Source organism: Parus major, chromosome 6 (assembly GCF_001522545.3).
Source record: "Parus major isolate Abel chromosome 6, Parus_major1.1, whole genome shotgun sequence".
NCBI lineage: Eukaryota > Metazoa > Chordata > Aves > Passeriformes > Paridae > Parus > Parus major.
The window spans coordinates 31763675-31780706 of NC_031775.1; the positions used below are offsets into that span (position 1 = coordinate 31763675).

Below are 17032 nucleotides of genomic sequence, written 5' to 3' on the forward strand. Positions count from 1 at the left end.
GTGATCCAAGGGATTATGGGTTTATTTATTGGTGATTCAGTGGATTATGGGTTTATTCATTGTTGATCCATTGGTTTATGGGTGGATTTATTGGTGATCCAGTGGATTCTGGATTGATTTGTTGGTGATTCAGTGGATTCTGGATTGATTTATTGTTGATCCAATGGATTATGGATTGATTTATTGATGATTCAGTGGATTATGGATTGATTTATTGGTGATCCAAGGGATTATGGATTGATTTATTGGTTATCCAATTGATTATGGATTGATTTATTGGTTATCCAATGGATTATGGATTGATTTATTGGTGATCCAAGGGATTATGGGTTTATTTATTGGTGATTCAGTGGATTATGGGTTTCTTTATCAGTGATCCAATGGATTATGGGTTTATTCATTGTTGATCCATTGGTTTATGGGTGGATTTATTGGTGATCCAGTGGATTCTGGGTTTATTTTTTGGTGATTCAGTGGATTCTGGATTGATTTATTGTTGATCCAATGGATTATGGATTGATTTATTGGTGATTCAGTGGATTCTGGATTGATCTATTGGTGATTCAGTGGATTATGGGTTTATTTATTGTTGATCTGGTTGTGAGCTGCCATTCCAGGAGTTCTGGGGAGAACAAATATTCGTTCCTAGAGGCTGGGCTGGAGGCAGCAGTGGGCTCTGTGCTCCATCCTCGTGCTGGGATTTGAGCTCCCCTCGTGCCCACTGGGGTGTTCCCAGTCTGTGAACTTGGGGCTGAGCAGATGATCAGGTTTGGGGTCAGAGCAGTGGTTTTTGGTCCTGTTGCCAGTTGTTACAGATGTGATTTGTGGTGTTGATCTCCTGTGTGGTGCAGGAGATCTGGGGGAGGAGGGAGCTGGCCAGGTAAGGCAGGTGTTCCCTGGATCCCACCTCTCATTTGTAACTCTGCCCTAAGTTTTGAACTTGAGGGGTTTTTTTTGGAAGTGCTTTGATATCTGTAATGAGTGTGGGATGTGTTGTGGATGCTTTGTGAACTCTTGGTCTGAAAATTTCCTGTGAGAGCCACGTGTCACTTATCCAGCTCTTTCTGTTCCAATAAAACATCCCTGAGTCCTGGAAACTGAGGCAGAAGGAACAGCAGTGGTGATCTGAGGGGTGGTAGGAACTTGGGAGGTAATTATTATGTTCTAAAAATGCTTTTGTTTCCTGAAGAGTTACAACAAATAGTGAGAAATTCTGATTTTCAGGTGTTACTGATCCTGGGGATCAGTGGAGTGAGTAGCTGCACTTGTAAATTGAGGGAGAAACTTCTGTGGGTCCACCTTGACTAAAGTTCTTTAATTTCAATCTTGTGAAATATTTCAGTCTCTGCCTTCAATCATGAGGACCCTCCTTGCTATTGGAAGATTTTTTCCTCCTACAGAGAGTTTACTCCTTATAAAACTTAAAAATATGACTTTATGAGTTGTAACTGTTTTGTTTTTCAGATCATGAGTATTTTTTTCCCAACCAAACTTGGTTTGTAGCGTTCTTTATCAGATGAATTTGTGGACATTGCCAATCTCAGTGCTCAAAAGTATCCAGATTTTGTTTAGGGAGTGGCAGGGAAGAGTGGTCTTTGAGTTCCTGTTGGATTTGTTGGGGTTTATTGTACAGTGGATGGTGCCTCTGGCACTCAGAAATTCTGAAATCATATTTTTCAACATCCTATGCATGCAGTAAATGAAGGAAGTGACTGAGAAATCATCCTTTAATGTTAGTGTGGCAATTTGAGTTTTCTGAAGACACTTTGTAAGTTTTCTGTGTGTTGAGCTGACAAGGGAAGACAGAGCAGTTCTTTGTAGAGCTGCCTAAAATTGACACAAAGTGCTGTGGAAAGCTGGCAAATACAACAAAAATTGAGTGTATTGCCATGAAGAAGCAAGGCATTATAAACAGAGTGAGGGACAGCTTTAGAAAGTGAACTTGTGGGTTGGGTTTTTTTTGTTACAAAGGGAAATATTAATGGATTTAAGAACTTGGCTAAATTTTTATAGAATTTAATTTTTTTATTTTTTTTACAAAAAGATTCAGAATGACAATAATGAGTAAAAGAAGCAGGGATGTGGAGAAATACCTGGATTTTGTTGTTTTGCCTGTACTAACAGCAGTGTTCCCTCTGTCCAGCTCTCTACAACTACGATGCCAGGGGACCAGATGAACTTTCCTTACAGATTGGTGACACCGTGCACATACTGGAAACTTATGAGGGTAAGATGGCAAAAATTGAATTGAAAAATAGGATTTTTATTTTGGGAATTGCCTTCCTTTTCTGCTTGTGACCCTCTTGAGCTGGAGGTTGAAGCAAATGGAGACAAGTGGTTGGTGAGCTGGTGAATAAGCACTGGATTTTCTGGGGAAGAAGAGTTTTCACACAGCTGGGTTTGTATGGATCAGTTGTGGCATCTCCCCCACATCAGAGAAATGAAAGATGCTTTTTTGGGTACCCTTAGGTAATGCAGATGAACCTGCTGCTACAAGAAATTTAGTCAGAATTTGAAAGTCACCTGGGTCCTAAATTATTTATGTGTCTCTTCTGAGGTGGGTGCCTGTGTTACTGTGCACTGATTTTCCAGATAACTCTTTTGATATGAAACTCTACAAACATCACCTGTACCAAAATCTTTCCTCCCTCATCCTTGTACAAGGCAGTCTCAGTGCTGAGTTTGATAATCAACACGATGTGGAAAGTGTCAAAACATTTTCAGCTCTTAATCCAAGCAAAATAAAACTCTTCCATTATATCCTTGAGTTGAAATTTTATGGCATGCTGCAGTTTGGAAAGGTGTGGGGAACAGAGAGCTAAGCTGTCTGTTTGAAATAGTGTAACATTGTTTGTCTTGTGGAAAGATGAGTTAATTTAATATGTTGATTTAATTTGTTTCTCTAGACATTGATCTATTGGTTGGTCTTGGTGATAGTGATAAATTAATTTTAGTTGTTGGCTTAATTGGATTTTTTAAAATATTATATTTACTGAAACAAACAGGGCTATTTCAGCGAGAGTTGATCATCACTGGAAGTGGAATTTTTGAATTTTCTCATTATTTCTGGGCTGGTATTTTATTGGAGCTCAGTTTGCTGCTGCAATGCCAAGTTTGAGCAAAGCAATCTTTCCACTATCTGACGTTGCATGCTTTAATAAACCCCTAATAATGCAAAGATTTTAAATGCAAATGGAGCCATTCAAATATTGCACTGCTTTGTACTTTGATATATAAATAGATTTATTTAATGAATGTGGGAGAAACTGAGCAGGGAATGTGAAACCCTATCAAATGCTGAAACCCTTTCAAATGCTGACTGTTCCCAAATAAGTGGGACAGTGGGGATGAGCCACTTTTCCCCTGGACTGGAATAATAGGAAAACAGGAAATAAATAATAGAAAAAGCTTCCCTCTCTCACCCTCTTAGGGATTGGAACACATGGGATGAGTTGATGGTAAAAGAAACACAAATTCCTGTTCTCCCAAGCACTGATTGCTCATTCCCAACCTGCTGAGATGGGGATTTAGATGCTGTAACTCTTCTCTCTTGTTCAGAGCTGCCAAGATTAGGGGATTATTGGAGTTGTTTGATCTCCCTGTTTCCCTGGATAAAATTGGTGTGGATTGTGCCCCTGGCAGGTTTTGTACCCTACAAATTTCCAGGTGTGGGCCTGGGACTCACCCACCTGTGCTGGGCTGAGGTGGGAATGGGCCCACCCAAAGGAAAAACTCCTAATTAAATAATCCTGAGACAGAAAACTTGCTGGAAGAGTCAGTAAAGCCTTTTTGTGAAAGAGCTGGGATTTTGCCTTTCCTACCCCTTTTCCCTGTGGGTTTTTTTCATGGATACCTACAGAAGTCCACATTCTACTCCTCCCATCCTGCTGTAGATTTCATACTCTTTAAAATTAGTTTTCTGCAATAATTCTTAAGTTCAGAGCAGTTTTGAAGACTGGTCTGTGTCTGTGGGCTTTGAAGTGGTAGAAATTAATTTCTTGGGGTTTTTTTTCCCACTGAATCTGCATTGCCATGAAAAGCTCCTGGGAAATCCTTGCTCAGTTGGGGTCTCTGCAGAAGACAGGTGAGGAGTTGGAATGGCTCAGTCTCACATCCATAGTCTGGAAGATGTGGTTTTAGGACAGATGTTGGATATCTGTTGCTGCCATGTAATGGATTTAATTTCTGAGTTGAACTTTTCCCCTGTGTTTAAAATAATATTTACTTTTGTTGCCAATGAGCAGAACTTATTTTGGAATTTTTCAAGAAGTTTTGACACTTTAAATTCTAATTGTGGAAACTTTTTTCCTCTCTGAAATACAAAAAAATGGTGTAGAAAGAATTCAGTGTGCAGATTCTGTAAAGTTTCAGTCTTGGTGGAAAACATCTCCTGTTTTTATGGGAGTGAGGAGATTGGAAATGAATGTGCACTATTAAGTGCTAAATTTGTGTTCTTCCAGGAACCAAAGTAAACATGAAGCTACTTTCTAGACTAATTAATGTTGAAAATAAAATTATTTTTTTTTCTTTTAGGAAGTATTTTAGTTTATTTTTCAGTTAGAAAACTTTCTCTGTCCTTCTAATCTGAGCCTTAGAGGAAAAGCCAAAGAGGAAAGCCATAGGAATTCCTAAATATCCTGCTCTGCAGGAGAGGAGGATTGCATTTTGTAGCAGAATACCTTAAAATTCAAGTATTTGCCACATTCTGGATTAGTACTTTCCACATCTTTATTGTCTTAATTCTATTTCTTGACATTATTTGATGGAATGGGCAAATGGAACCATATGATCAATAAATGTGGCTCATTAAAGGGAATTGCTGGGAAATGTAAGAGAAAATCAACCTCAAAACCAAGACTGACTGTTGGAGCATCAATTAATGTCTGGTGCTGCTGTGAGGAGGGAATTTGGCTTCCCAAACAGAGATTTTCAGACATTATTCTTGGTATTATGGGAAAGTCTAGGTTTTGTTGCAGATTTTTGATTTGTTTGTTTGTTTTGAATGCAGTGTAACTGTGTCAAAAATGGATGCATTGTTTGAGGGTAACCACAGCAAATTCTTGAGTCTCTTGCAGCTTTGACAGAAATCTTTCATTGGTGTCTTAGTTGAGCATTTCTTTGGATGCACATTTCCAGCTTCTTGTCCCAGATTTCTTAAGGGCAAGGTCTGGTTTTGAGCGTGTCCAGGGATGAGGAGTCCACAGCCGGTGCCAGAGCATCACCTCCTTCCCAGGGAAGGAATTCCTGGAATCCCACAATGGTTTGGGCTGGAAAGAATCTCAAATCCCATCCATTCCCACCCCAGCCATGGCAGGGACACCTTCCCCTGTCCCAGCTGCTCCAGCCCCAATGTCCAGCCTGGCCTTGGGCACTGCCAGGGATCCAGGGGCAGCCCCAGCTGCTCTGGGAATTCCATCCCAGCCCCTGCCCACCCTCCCAGGGAACAATCCCTTCCCAAAATCCCACCCAGCCCTGCCCTCTGGCACTGGGAGCCATTCCCTGGCTCCTGTCCCTCCATCCCTTGTCCCCAGTCCCTCTCCAGCTCTCCTGGAGCCCCTTCAGGCCCTGGAAGGGGCTCTGAGCTCTCCCTGGAGCTTCTCCTCTCCAGGTGAGCCCCCCCCCAGCTCTCCCATGTTTTTGGGGAGTTGTTTAGAGATGGCTGCACGTGTTTAGGTGTCCCTGCCCTCATCTGAGCCCGTTCATGGCCAGACCCAGTGCCTCCAGCTGCACCAGTGAGGGCTGCAGGTGCAAACTGGGCTCCCTGCACAGCTCCAGGCTGGACACCAGCACCAGCTGCACACAGGAGGAGCCTGGTCCGACCTGCCTGGCCACATCAGGACCTCTGCAAGGAGCAGGAGTGCAGCCAGTTGTCCAGGGCAGATTTTGGCTGCTCTCTTCTCCATGATCTGGGAGCTGTGGCTGCAGAATTTCAGGAAGCAGAAGATCATCCATGGGGAGCTGTGTTTGCCACAGGGCTTTTATTGCACAGGTGCAGTGGGAGAAGAAATAACTATTGTTTGTTCTTTAGTTTGTGCAGTGCATCTGATCAGAATCATGTTGTTCAGCAGTTTAAACGCCAGGACTTCAAAATGTTGCTTTTTTCATCTAAAACTGTAGGAATTCCCATTTTTTATGAGGATTGGAGTCTGTGCACGGATTGCAGGCAGTGGGGTGAGCACAGGCAGGAATGCTTTGCCTCCTTTGCACCTGAGCAGGACTGGGAGTGCTGATTTCAGCAGCAGTTTGATGTTCCTCTGGAAGCAGTGGGAATGTGGGATGTGAGGCTGTGGCAGCCTCTGTTGGGAGGTGAAGTGTGGTGATTACACAGCCCAGATCTTTGAGGTGGCACTAACCAGCCCCAGGTGCTGCAGGGAGAAGAGGATGAATCCCTTGGGCTTGTGCTGCAGGACAGCAGACTGAAAAATCCCATGTGCTTGGAGCCTTTAATTTGGATTTCTGGTCCCAGAGTTTGCATAATGAATTCATCAGCATGTCTTGATTTCATGGAGCTTCTTCCCTGTTCCCTGGGACTGCAGTTCCTGTTCCACATCTGCTTTGTGATCTCCCCATCCTCCCCTAGACAGGGATGCTTTGCTCTACAAACCCTTCTTTGCCAGGCTGAGGGGTGGATGTTGTATCCAGGCTCAGCTTTCCAAAAGGGCTCTTTGCTTTTGTATTTTGATATGTGACACCTAAATTCCAAAGTATTCCTGTGTCCTGGTGAGATGGCTAACAGCTGAAAACTTGGATTTGTGGAATTTAGGTGGATTTTGAAATAGAAGTAGTCTATCAGGAAATTTTTGTCAAGTTTATGCTCTTAAGTTGGTTTGTTCATGTTGGTGAGTTAGTAATTAAAATTAAATACCCAGCAATTAAACACATCCTGTGAACCACCATCTCTGCCATGTACTTGTCTCCATTATCACTCGATTTTATACCCTCCAGGATGACTTGTTTTATCCAGGATATCCAGCCCATGGAAAATTGAAATTCAGGTGGGATGTGCAGGGCTGAAGCAGGATCAGAAACCACCCAACGGTGCTGTTGAGCTGGGAAGGAGCAGCTGGGAGGTGCCATAAATGAACTTTTTAATGCTTTTCCCCTTTTTTCTCTCCTAGGTTGGTACAGGGGTTATACACTACGGAAGAAATCCAAGAAGGTGAGTGTTGCCAGAGTGTGTGGGCCTCATTTTTCTCTTGGGATAAGATGGATTTTGGCACTGTGTGTGTGTGGGTTTGATGGAGCTGGATCCCAGGTGTGCACTGGTCCCTGCTGCTCTGTGTCCTCTGGTCTGTGGGAATTTTTCAAGTTAATAAAAAATTCTTTTAGCAAGGTCTAGAAAATGAGTGGTGTATCCAGCTCTGGGGTCCAAAGGGAGGAGCTGGAGCTGCTGGAGAGTCCAGAGCAGGCAGAGGGATGGGGGAAAGGCTGGGATTGTTCAGCCTGGAGAGGAGGAACTTTGAGGTGATCTCAGTGAGGCCTCCCAGTGCCTGAAGGGGCTCCAGGAAAGATGGAGAGGGAATTTGGACAAGGGATGGAGTGACAGGACAAGGGGAAGTGGCTTTAAGCTGAAGGAGGGGAGATTTAGGTGGGATTTTGGGCAGGGATTGTTCCTTGGGAGGGTGGGGAGGGTCTGGGATGGAATTCCCAGAGAAGCTGTGGCTGCTCCTGGATCCCTGGAAGTGTCCAAAGCCAGGCTGGAGCACCTGGGACAGTGCAGGGTGTCCCTGCCCATGGCAGGAGTAGAACTGGATGAGCTTTAAGGTCCCTTCCAAGCCAGGCTATTTTATATTTGTGTGATCCCAGTTTTTGCAATTTAAAGGGAAATCGGTCACCAAATCTTGACATTCATCATCTTTTTTTGCTGCACCAAGCCTTTCCTCAGTAAAAAGTTCAAACCTTGGTTTCTTTGGAGGCTTCTCTGAAATGCTGTGAAATTCCTGGTGGAATGCAGTTGCAGCTTGGAGAGGGATGTGGAGCCAAACCTTGGGAATTTTCAGCTGTTCCCTTTGGAGGGAGGAGGAGGCTTCTCCTGCAGTGGAATTTCAGTGTTCACCAAGGGCTGCATTTACATCAGCTTTTCGGAAATGAAAAGAGAGAAAACCACACAAATGCTGGTTGTGGCATCATGTTTTATTTTTTGAGCCTTTTACTTCATAGGAGTAATTAAACAAAATTAAACTTCAGGCTTTCCACTGAAACACTGCAAATGCCATGTTTGCCTCCAGAGGTGTGTTTTTAAGTTGTTTCCATCTCTAAAAGTAAAGAGTTGGGTGGTTCCCATTTCCTTACCAGGCCTGGGTTTTTACTCTATTTTTGTACTTTCCTTTTTTTTCCTGTGTGTGAACACATTGAGTTTCTTACAAACCATATTTCATGAACGTGCTTTTTTACAGTCTGAGAAGCAATTAGATATTTCTCTGGCCTTGAATTAATTCCAAGTGTTGCTACATTTGTCTGACTGCCACTAAATTTAGTGATTTTAGAATATTTTTTATACTGGGGTAGAAAGTCACATGTCTGTGCTCTCTTTCCCCTGTGGCTGCCCAAGAATTCCTATTATTGCATTCCCAGATGATCAGAAAACTCAACTCCTACCTTGAAGATGGAGGAATTGGCTTTATCAGCTTGACTTGGATTATTTTAAAAATACTATTTTATTTCTGACATCTTGATTAATTTAGAATATTTATTCAGAGAAGCTGTAAGGTTGCTGTAACATCTTGAAAGGACAGGCAATACAGAAATTCAATATATATCAAAAAAGTCCCAAACACAGCTCGTCTGATGCTCGAGGATGTGAATGGCTCTGCACACCCAGCAGTGTTTTGGCATATTTTAGGTAATAAACACAATATGTTGTGTGCAACTGGTTAAATAACACATTTTTTCCTCTCCCTCCCTCTCCAAGGGCATATTCCCTGCCTCCTATATCCATCTTAAGGAAGCAATCGTTGAAGGCAAAGGGTAAGTTGGATTTGAAAAGAAGAAAACTCCTTTTTCCTGTTTTATCCACATCATTTCCATGCATTTACCAGGTAACTTACACTTGTTTCCAGGTGGTTTCCTGCTTTACTGAGAAGTTATTTTGTAATTTTCCTGTTCCTTCCCTTGGTGTGTGCAATAGTTTGAGCTGTGTTTGTTGTTCAGTAGCTCTTCAGATCCTTATATATCAAATCAGCTTTGCTGGACATGCAGGTAAAAATCTCTTAAGATGAATATAAAAATTAAGTTAAAAACCAGGAAAAAAAACCCAACCAAATCCCAGAGGAAGAAAGGAGGTCAAGTGAAATTAATAAATCATTACCCAGGTATGAAATGGAGTGAAACAGGATTAAAACGTTTTATTCCTTTGTGCCTGATTTATTTTTATACTCTGTTAAATATGTAAATGATCAAACTGCTAATCATGAGATTGCTGCATAATGACATCTTCCTTGCTGATTGCAAAACTGCCTTTAAGTACCCTGCAATATTCAAAGGTCTGGCTGGTGTTTCTTACCTTCATGGCACCTCATTTTCAAACAAATCATACAGAAACTTCGTGGGAATGAATTGAATCTTAATTTTTCTGTTGCAAGACCAATATTTTGAAAAAAAAGAACACAGAAAGAGGAGTATGGTGTTGTAGGTTGGGAACATCTGGTTTATTTATTTTACAAGAAACAACCAAGAAAAAAGTCAGTAATGAATGTTTTATAGTGAGGCATTGATATCCTTGGGAGTGTAGAAATGAGGGGAGGGTGGGAAAAATCTGCTGGGTGTGGAGGGATTGGATAAGAGGGGATGGCCTTAAACTGAAGGAGGGCAGGGCTGGGTGGGATTTTGGGCAGGGATTGTTCCTTGGGAGGGTGAGGAGGAGCTGGGATGGAATTCCCAGAGCAGCTGGGGCTGCCCCTGGATCCCTGGCAGTGCCCAAGGCCAGGCTGGACATTGGGGCTGGAGCAGCTGGGACAGTGCAGGGTGTCCCTGCCATGGCTGGGATGAAACAGGATCATCTTTGATCCCTTCCCACCCAAACCATTCCATGATTCCATAATCTAAGCACAAAAATTCCTTTAATGTGGTGTGGCTGTACTGGTGTCCAGTGCTTCAATATCTGCTAACATCTTCATTTTGCTTATAAATTCCTAACAAGTGATGCTAATTCCATCCCAGTTCTATTCAGCTCCCTTTGGAAGTGAACATTTCTTCCTTAGGAATTACTCTAGATCAGGTGATTTAGATTAGATTTCAGCATAATAATTTCCATAATAATTTTCAGCATAATAATTGAATAATTTCCAGAGAGGAGGCTGCTCTGTGCAGCTCTGGTGTCACCGTTCCTGGGATTGCTCAGAAACCCTGTGGATGTGGCACCTGGGGACATGGGTTAGTGATGACCATGGTGGTGCTGGTCACACTCAGTGACCTTAAAGCTCCTTTCAAACCTTGAAAACTCTGTGGTTCTTCATTCTCACTGAAGTTGCTGTTTAATTCAGCCTTTTTTTTAACTCTTCAGGCAGCACGAGACAGTGATCCCCAACGAGCTGCCCCTGATCCAGGAGGTCACCACCACGCTGAGGGAATGGTCCATCATCTGGAGGCAGCTCTATGTGGTAAGGACAGCCCAGGAAAACGTTCACTGGGAGAGTTTTATGGGAAAAGTGGTGCTGGGAAAGGGACAGGGACAAAGAGGAAGGAACTGCTATTTATGAAAGAACTCTTAATGAATTTCCTCTTCTGTTGTTATTTCTAAAGGCTGTTTTGAGTTCTGAGCATCCATGTAGCATCATCTCTGTTAAAGCACAAATCTCAGTGGTTTTTTGTGCTTGTTAAAGCACAAACCTCTTGCCTGTGTTCTCAAATATCTTTATTTTCTTGTTCAGAATCAGATTTTTTTAGTGTCACCTTGATCTAGCAATAATTTGTTGAGCAGTTATAATCCCTTTTTATACACTACACTTTTTAGTGCAGGTTCTGTTACAGAAAATGTTTGATTTTTAAGGTGTATATTTGGAGTATATAACTATATATTTGGAGTAATTTAACATGTAACTTTTAAAAGAAATTAAAGAAATGCTTTTCAGGCATTTTCTTAAGGCTGTTGGTCTCTGTTATGAAATAATTGAATATTTAATGTTGAATTTGTGGATATAAACTGAATGCTTTGTAAGATTATCAGGCCTTTAACCTCTCAGTATTCCTTTACATAAAGTTGATTGTTCCCAAATTTTGTCACCTTAACTTGCACACTTGTTTATTTTGATACACCGAGTTTTCAACCACATAAGAATATATTCTTAGAAATTTGTAGTGATAATTATTGATGGTCTCTCAGATGGGAAGCTACAAGGACAAGATCAAAGAGAGCAAACTTCTATTTAAAAGTGGAGTTCAGATGTAAAGCAAGGCCTGCTGTGGGATTTAGGGTGCCTGGCCCACTCTTGGGATGCTCTCATTGTGCAAGGTCACTGTAACAAGATAATGGGAACATGAAATTCCTTTATTTAAAGCAGGGTTTAATGCAGTCTCTGTTTCCCATAAATATGTTTGAAATCTTGTATCATAAAAGTGCAAGCTGTGTAATGAAGACACCGAGTGGTAATGAAGACGTTTGTGCTGACTAATGTGGCTTTTAATCACACCCATGAAAATAAAGATTAGGAGTAAGAGTGTAATGGAAATGATGGAGTGTGGCAATAGAGAAGATGAAGGATAATATCTCCTATGAAAAGAAACAGATTATGTATTAAAGAGAGAGTTTAAGGAGTTGGAATAGCAGGGAGTTTGTGTGGTGGGGAGCAGGGAAGGAGCAGAAATAAAGGAGGAGGAACAGAATCTCCAGAGGGCCCTGGGAACAGCTTTGCCCCTGGTTCCAGGGCTGTGGAATTCCCCAATGGTTTGGGTTGGGACCTTAAATCCCACCCAGTGCCACTCCTGCCATGGGCAGGGACTAATTCCCCTGTCCCAGGCTGCTCCAAGCCCTGTCCAGCCTGGCCTTGGGCACTGCCAGGGTGGGAAATGGGTTTGGGGCTTGGAGCAGTCAGGGATTGTGGAATTAGTCCCTGCCCATGGCAAGGAGTGGCACTGGGTGGGATTTAAGGTCCCTCCCAAACCTTTCCACTCTGGGATTGCACAGCCCTGGAACCAGGGGCAAAGCTGTTCCCAGGGCCCTCTGGAGATTCTGTTCCTCCTCCTTTATTTCTGCTCCTTCCCTGCTCCCCACCACACAAACTCCCTGCTATTCCAGCTCCTTAAACTCTCTCTTTAATACATAATCTGTTTCTTTTCATAGGAGATATCACACAAATCTTTAGAACAATGCTTTAGTGCTTTGCTAATAGTTTTGAATCCAAGAGCAGGCAATTGAGGGAGGTTTGGTTTACTGGAGGTAACTGGTTTCAGACTGGGCAGTCTGCAGACTTCCATGCTGTCTCTATCTTGAATAACAAAACTCATTAAACAGCCCCACTGATGCCTTGATTCAGTTTCTAATTTGTGTTTGAATCTTGAATGGATGTTCAGTTTTTGTTTGCAGAGAGCAGGGGATGTGGAATGTTTGCCATCTCTCTGGTTTATGATTGCCTGCAGCCTGGAAAATCAGGAACCTCTTCCCCATTTGGATTTGTCTGTATTTAGCTCCCAGCCATATGTGCCTGTTGTGTCTTTCTCTGTTACATTAAAGAGCTTTTAATAATGGGTATTTTCTCTCTGTGAAGGTTCTCCCACTATAATCAAGCCAGCTTTTGGATAATCTGAACAGACTGAAGTCTTTAAGTTTCACAGTTAGATATCCTTTTCCCAGAGTCTTGGAGTCATTATGTTCTTTTCCTGCATCTTCTGCAGTTTTTCCTTGTTTTTTTTTTTTTTAAAGTGGAGAATTTTACTGTAATTATTTAATTATTCTTAGCTTAGCTGAGTGTTGCCAAGGCAAGTTTGTATATGCTGCAGGCAGTATTTAATATCCACAGTTCCAGGCTTTATAGACAATTGGGGTATTTAACTTCCTATCAAGTTTAGGTCTTTCCTGGTGTTTCACTGTCCTTTAAAAGTTACCTGTGGACTTGTATGGCACTGATGTGCACCATGAGGGGTTTTCAGGTCTTATTGTGGAGGTTTAAGCACGAAGGAAAGGATTCTCCCATCTGTTGCAGAACTTGAGCCTCTTGCTGTTAAAATGCACCATTTCCAGCCCTGTTCTGCTCAGCACAGAGGGTCACTGAACAAAGCTACCCTGGGAATCAATAAAAGGACTTTTTCCCCTTGAATGCCTGGAAACAGCATGACCCAGGTTTTAAGATAACATAAACCCAAGCATTTACACCTATTTAGCTCCTTAAATCTGAGTTCAGCTCTCTGAATATTCCGTGTTCTGTGCTGTAGGAAGTGAGGCTCCTGTCTCAGAGCCGCTGTAGGCTTACCCTTTGAATTCCTACTTATAATTGCAATTTATCCTGTGTATTCCCAAGCCTTCAAAGCTGATTTCTCCCCCATTTTCTTCCCCCCACAACAGCAGGACCACAGGGAAATGTTCCGCAGCGTGCGGCACATGATTTACGACCTGATTGAGTGGAGATCCCAAATCCTCTCCGGGACCCTGCCCCAAGATGAGCTCAAGGAGCTGAAAAAGAAAGTGACTGCCAAAATTGATTATGGCAACAGGTTTGTGAACAGCATTTTCCAACTTTTGCTGCCTGAAACCAGATCACCCTGTGTACGACACGTCAGCTGTCAGTGAATTCTTGGAGGATTCTTTTTTTCCCTGTAGCTGTAGATGGAATATTTGTATATTCACACTTTGGTTACAGCAACATAAAGATTGAAGTTGTGGCAGCATCTTTATAATATGTAAAGTGGAATCCATCTCTCTTCTCTCAATGGTATCATCAATTTGATGATGGTATGAAGCTGTAATTTTTTAAGGCCAATTCAAAAGTGCAAGTATTGCCTGCCTTGAAAATAGAATTTTCAACTCCACTTGCTTCTGTGGCACAAACAGTTGTCACCCTGTGAGCAGCACCAGCTGCCTGTGCCCTGGAGTCACTCAGCTGTAATGTGATGTTGAAGGATTTGGCTCACAAGCACCATTTAGCTCTTGGTTCCTCTCTTTCCACAGCATCCAGCTGGTAGCACAAGATGAACAGGGAGATTTCATAAAAGAAAGGAGCCATTTAGCACAAGAGAGTGGAAGTTAGGAAGGAAATACTGACCCCAAAAAGCAGTGCAGGTTGCATGTGTTGGGTGTTTTATGGTTCAGATGTATTCTCTCCCCAGATGGTTGACTGGTTGGCTAAAGACAATTTTTGTAAATATGAGTTTTAGATTATAACTTGTCTATACAATTATGATTTTGCATTTTGTTGAAAAAGGAGAAATCAAATCTTACTCTTCACCATTTGGAGCAGGGTTGACAATGTTGTAGTGCTCCCTCCAGCCCTACCCATTATGTGGAATTCTGTTGTCCTGCACACCTGGGGAGTGAAAAAGTTTGCACCAGCCCAGTCTTCAAATGCTTTGTGATGCAAATATCTCATCATATTTCAGCCATTTGTGTTTAATTCCTTAAGAACTTCCAGATTTGCAGTGTTTCTGTTTGGGTACTTTACCAGCAAAAGCTGTGATTAAAAAAAAAAAAGAAATTAAATAATCAGTAACTGCATTCAGTCAGTAATTATCATTTGTGATCTGAGAAATGGACAGTGGTACCTCTGCAGACAATTAACCAGATGTTACTGGGATTATTTGTTTGGCTACTGGATTTCACCATCTGCCCAAGGAGTTGGTAAAGGTTGCTCTGAATAACCTCCAGATGCTCAGCCTTCAAATCCAGTGGAACATCTTGTGCTGTGCTTTGTGTTTGTAACGTTCTGATGGAGTAATTAAGTGATCAGAACGTTCTCTGGGGAGTGCAGGAGGGAGGTGAGTGTGAACTTGGGAGTAAATCCTCACCACTGAAAGATAACATATGTTCCTAATAAAACCCCACATTCACTTGTGACTAAAAGGAGCGTGAATGGGGATTTTAGGATCCAGGCAGAATGAATTCATTATCTGCTTTATAAATACTGAGGGATCTTTGAGGTCCCAACCCAAACAATCCTAAATGTTTTCTGTCCTGATCATAACCTGACTTTTCCTTGTGACTTGTGAAACTCTGATTTGTAAATAAGCATTTTCCTTCTATAAATACAGACAGAAGTTTTGCAGCATATTGTCAGAATAACTGAGGAAGCAAAAATGGCCTTAGGAATTTGTGTTTTTAATATCTTTCTGAAATTGGGTCAGGTAATTTCGTTGTGAAAACACTTATTTTTTTGGTTTGGTTGCAAATATCTGTAACTGGGACACTTAGGGAAAAAAAAAAAAATTCAGATTTTTCCCAAGCATCATTTGCAAGTTAAAGGCTAAAACAAAGGAATGGAATCAAAGGAGGGTTTGCTTTGACTCCTTTGGCAGCCTGTGCAAACATTGGTGTGTTGGAGTCTGGGTTTTGAGACTTCCCTGGAATTTCTGAGCTTTTCCCCTGGCCCAGGCAGTTTCTCCCATGGAAGGACTCGGAGTTCCAGTGCTCTGTGGGTGTTTCTCCTGCTGTGGCTGCTGTCCAGGGAACAGTAGTAGGGAAGAACAAAACAACTTTGCCTGTTTTTCTCTTTGTTTCAGTGATTAAACCATTTTCTCACCAGAAAATTCACCTTGGGAGTGCTGGAGAGTTTTGTGGTGGCTGGGTCCAGCTCCAGAGCAGAGCCTAAAAATCTGCTGCCTCCACTCTGCAGCTTGAGTGATCTTTGTCTCCCCTGCAATTAATGCAGTGCAGTTAATTGGAGGGGTTTGGGTGTTGACCCTGTGAAGGGTTTAACCCTTCCAGGTGCAGGAGGGGTGAGGAGGAATCCTCCAAGCCCATGGAAATATCTTTGTGTGCCACAGCTCCTCTGTGTTTCCACATCCCTGCAGGTTTTGCCCAGAGGGAATTTACTTCCAGATAAATCACAAAGCCCTGTGTGACTTATCAGACACAGCAAGTTTGATTTAAGCTCATTGATCAAACATATTTCAACTCTGAAGTTAGAGCAGCTCCACTGGGAGAGCTGACCAGGGAGTTAAAAGGAAACAGGGACACATTTATTGGGATGGAGGTGACAAGGGCAGTTTTAGGGAAGGGACCTGATTTTTTAACCCTTGGTACAGCTGCCAGCACTGTGGAAAAGTGTGAAAGGTTTTCCTGAGCCTGGATTTGATTGTGGCAGAAAGCTTCCTCTCTGCAGAAGGTAATTATGGATGTTAACACCCTGCTGACAGAGATCTGGCTTCTGCTTTAAAAAAGGGAAACAACTTCTGCCTCATCTTGTGGGGTGTGGGGAAAACATGAATTTGCAGTTGGAGGAGAAGGTGGAGTGGGAGACATGAGCTGTGTGTGGTGGGACTTGGTGGATAAATCAGAGGAGGAGACCAAGTCTCTGGCAAATTTATTTGTTTAAGAAATCGTTTCCCCATCTGTTGTGCTGTTCCATTTCCATTTGTTCTCCCTGTGCTGTGGGAATGAGTGACTTGGATCTCCAGGGTTGGTGACATGTTAAATTGTATTATCATGTCTCCAATAATTTCTTTTCCATCACGTGTCAGGTATGCAAGTTGAACGCTTGGCAGGTGCTTTTCAGACATTGCTTTGAGCACTGTTAATCCACAACCATTTTTTCCTGCCTTGTTTAGAATTCTGGATTTAGATTTGGTGGTTAGAGATGAAGATGGCAACATTTTGGATCCAGAGCTGACCAGCACCATCAGCCTTTTCAGAGCACATGAAATAGCTTCCAAGCAAGTGGAAGAGAGGCTACAGGAGGAAAAAGTAAGAAAAAGTCTGTGGCTTTTCCCTGTGAAACACAAGGTTGTTAGCTAATTGGATGACTGTTATTTTTAGCATTGTTAATGAGGGGTTTGATGTGTTTATGAAGAATTATCAGGCTTAAACATTTTGTAAGAATTTTAATGTCTTAGGCTGGTTTATTTTTTTTCATCCTTTAAAGGGTTCAGTAGAATTTATGGTTCAGACCTG

At 42.2% G+C, this 17032-nt stretch overlaps 1 protein-coding gene across 2 annotated transcripts in view; it reads left to right on the forward strand.

Moving 5' to 3' along the window:
* The window catches only part of DOCK1 (dedicator of cytokinesis 1), a 263271-nt gene that overhangs the window by 19050 nt on the left and 227189 nt on the right, over positions 1–17032 (forward strand). For both annotated transcript variants that reach the window (XM_015632986.3, XM_015632987.3), the window contains exons 2-7: positions 2144–2227; positions 7119–7159; positions 8912–8967; positions 10502–10598; positions 13496–13644; positions 16690–16825. In XM_015632986.3, coding sequence (XP_015488472.1) covers positions 2144–2227; positions 7119–7159; positions 8912–8967; positions 10502–10598; positions 13496–13644; positions 16690–16825 — 563 coding nt within the window. The remainder of the gene's footprint in view (positions 1–2143; positions 2228–7118; positions 7160–8911; positions 8968–10501; positions 10599–13495; positions 13645–16689; positions 16826–17032) is intronic.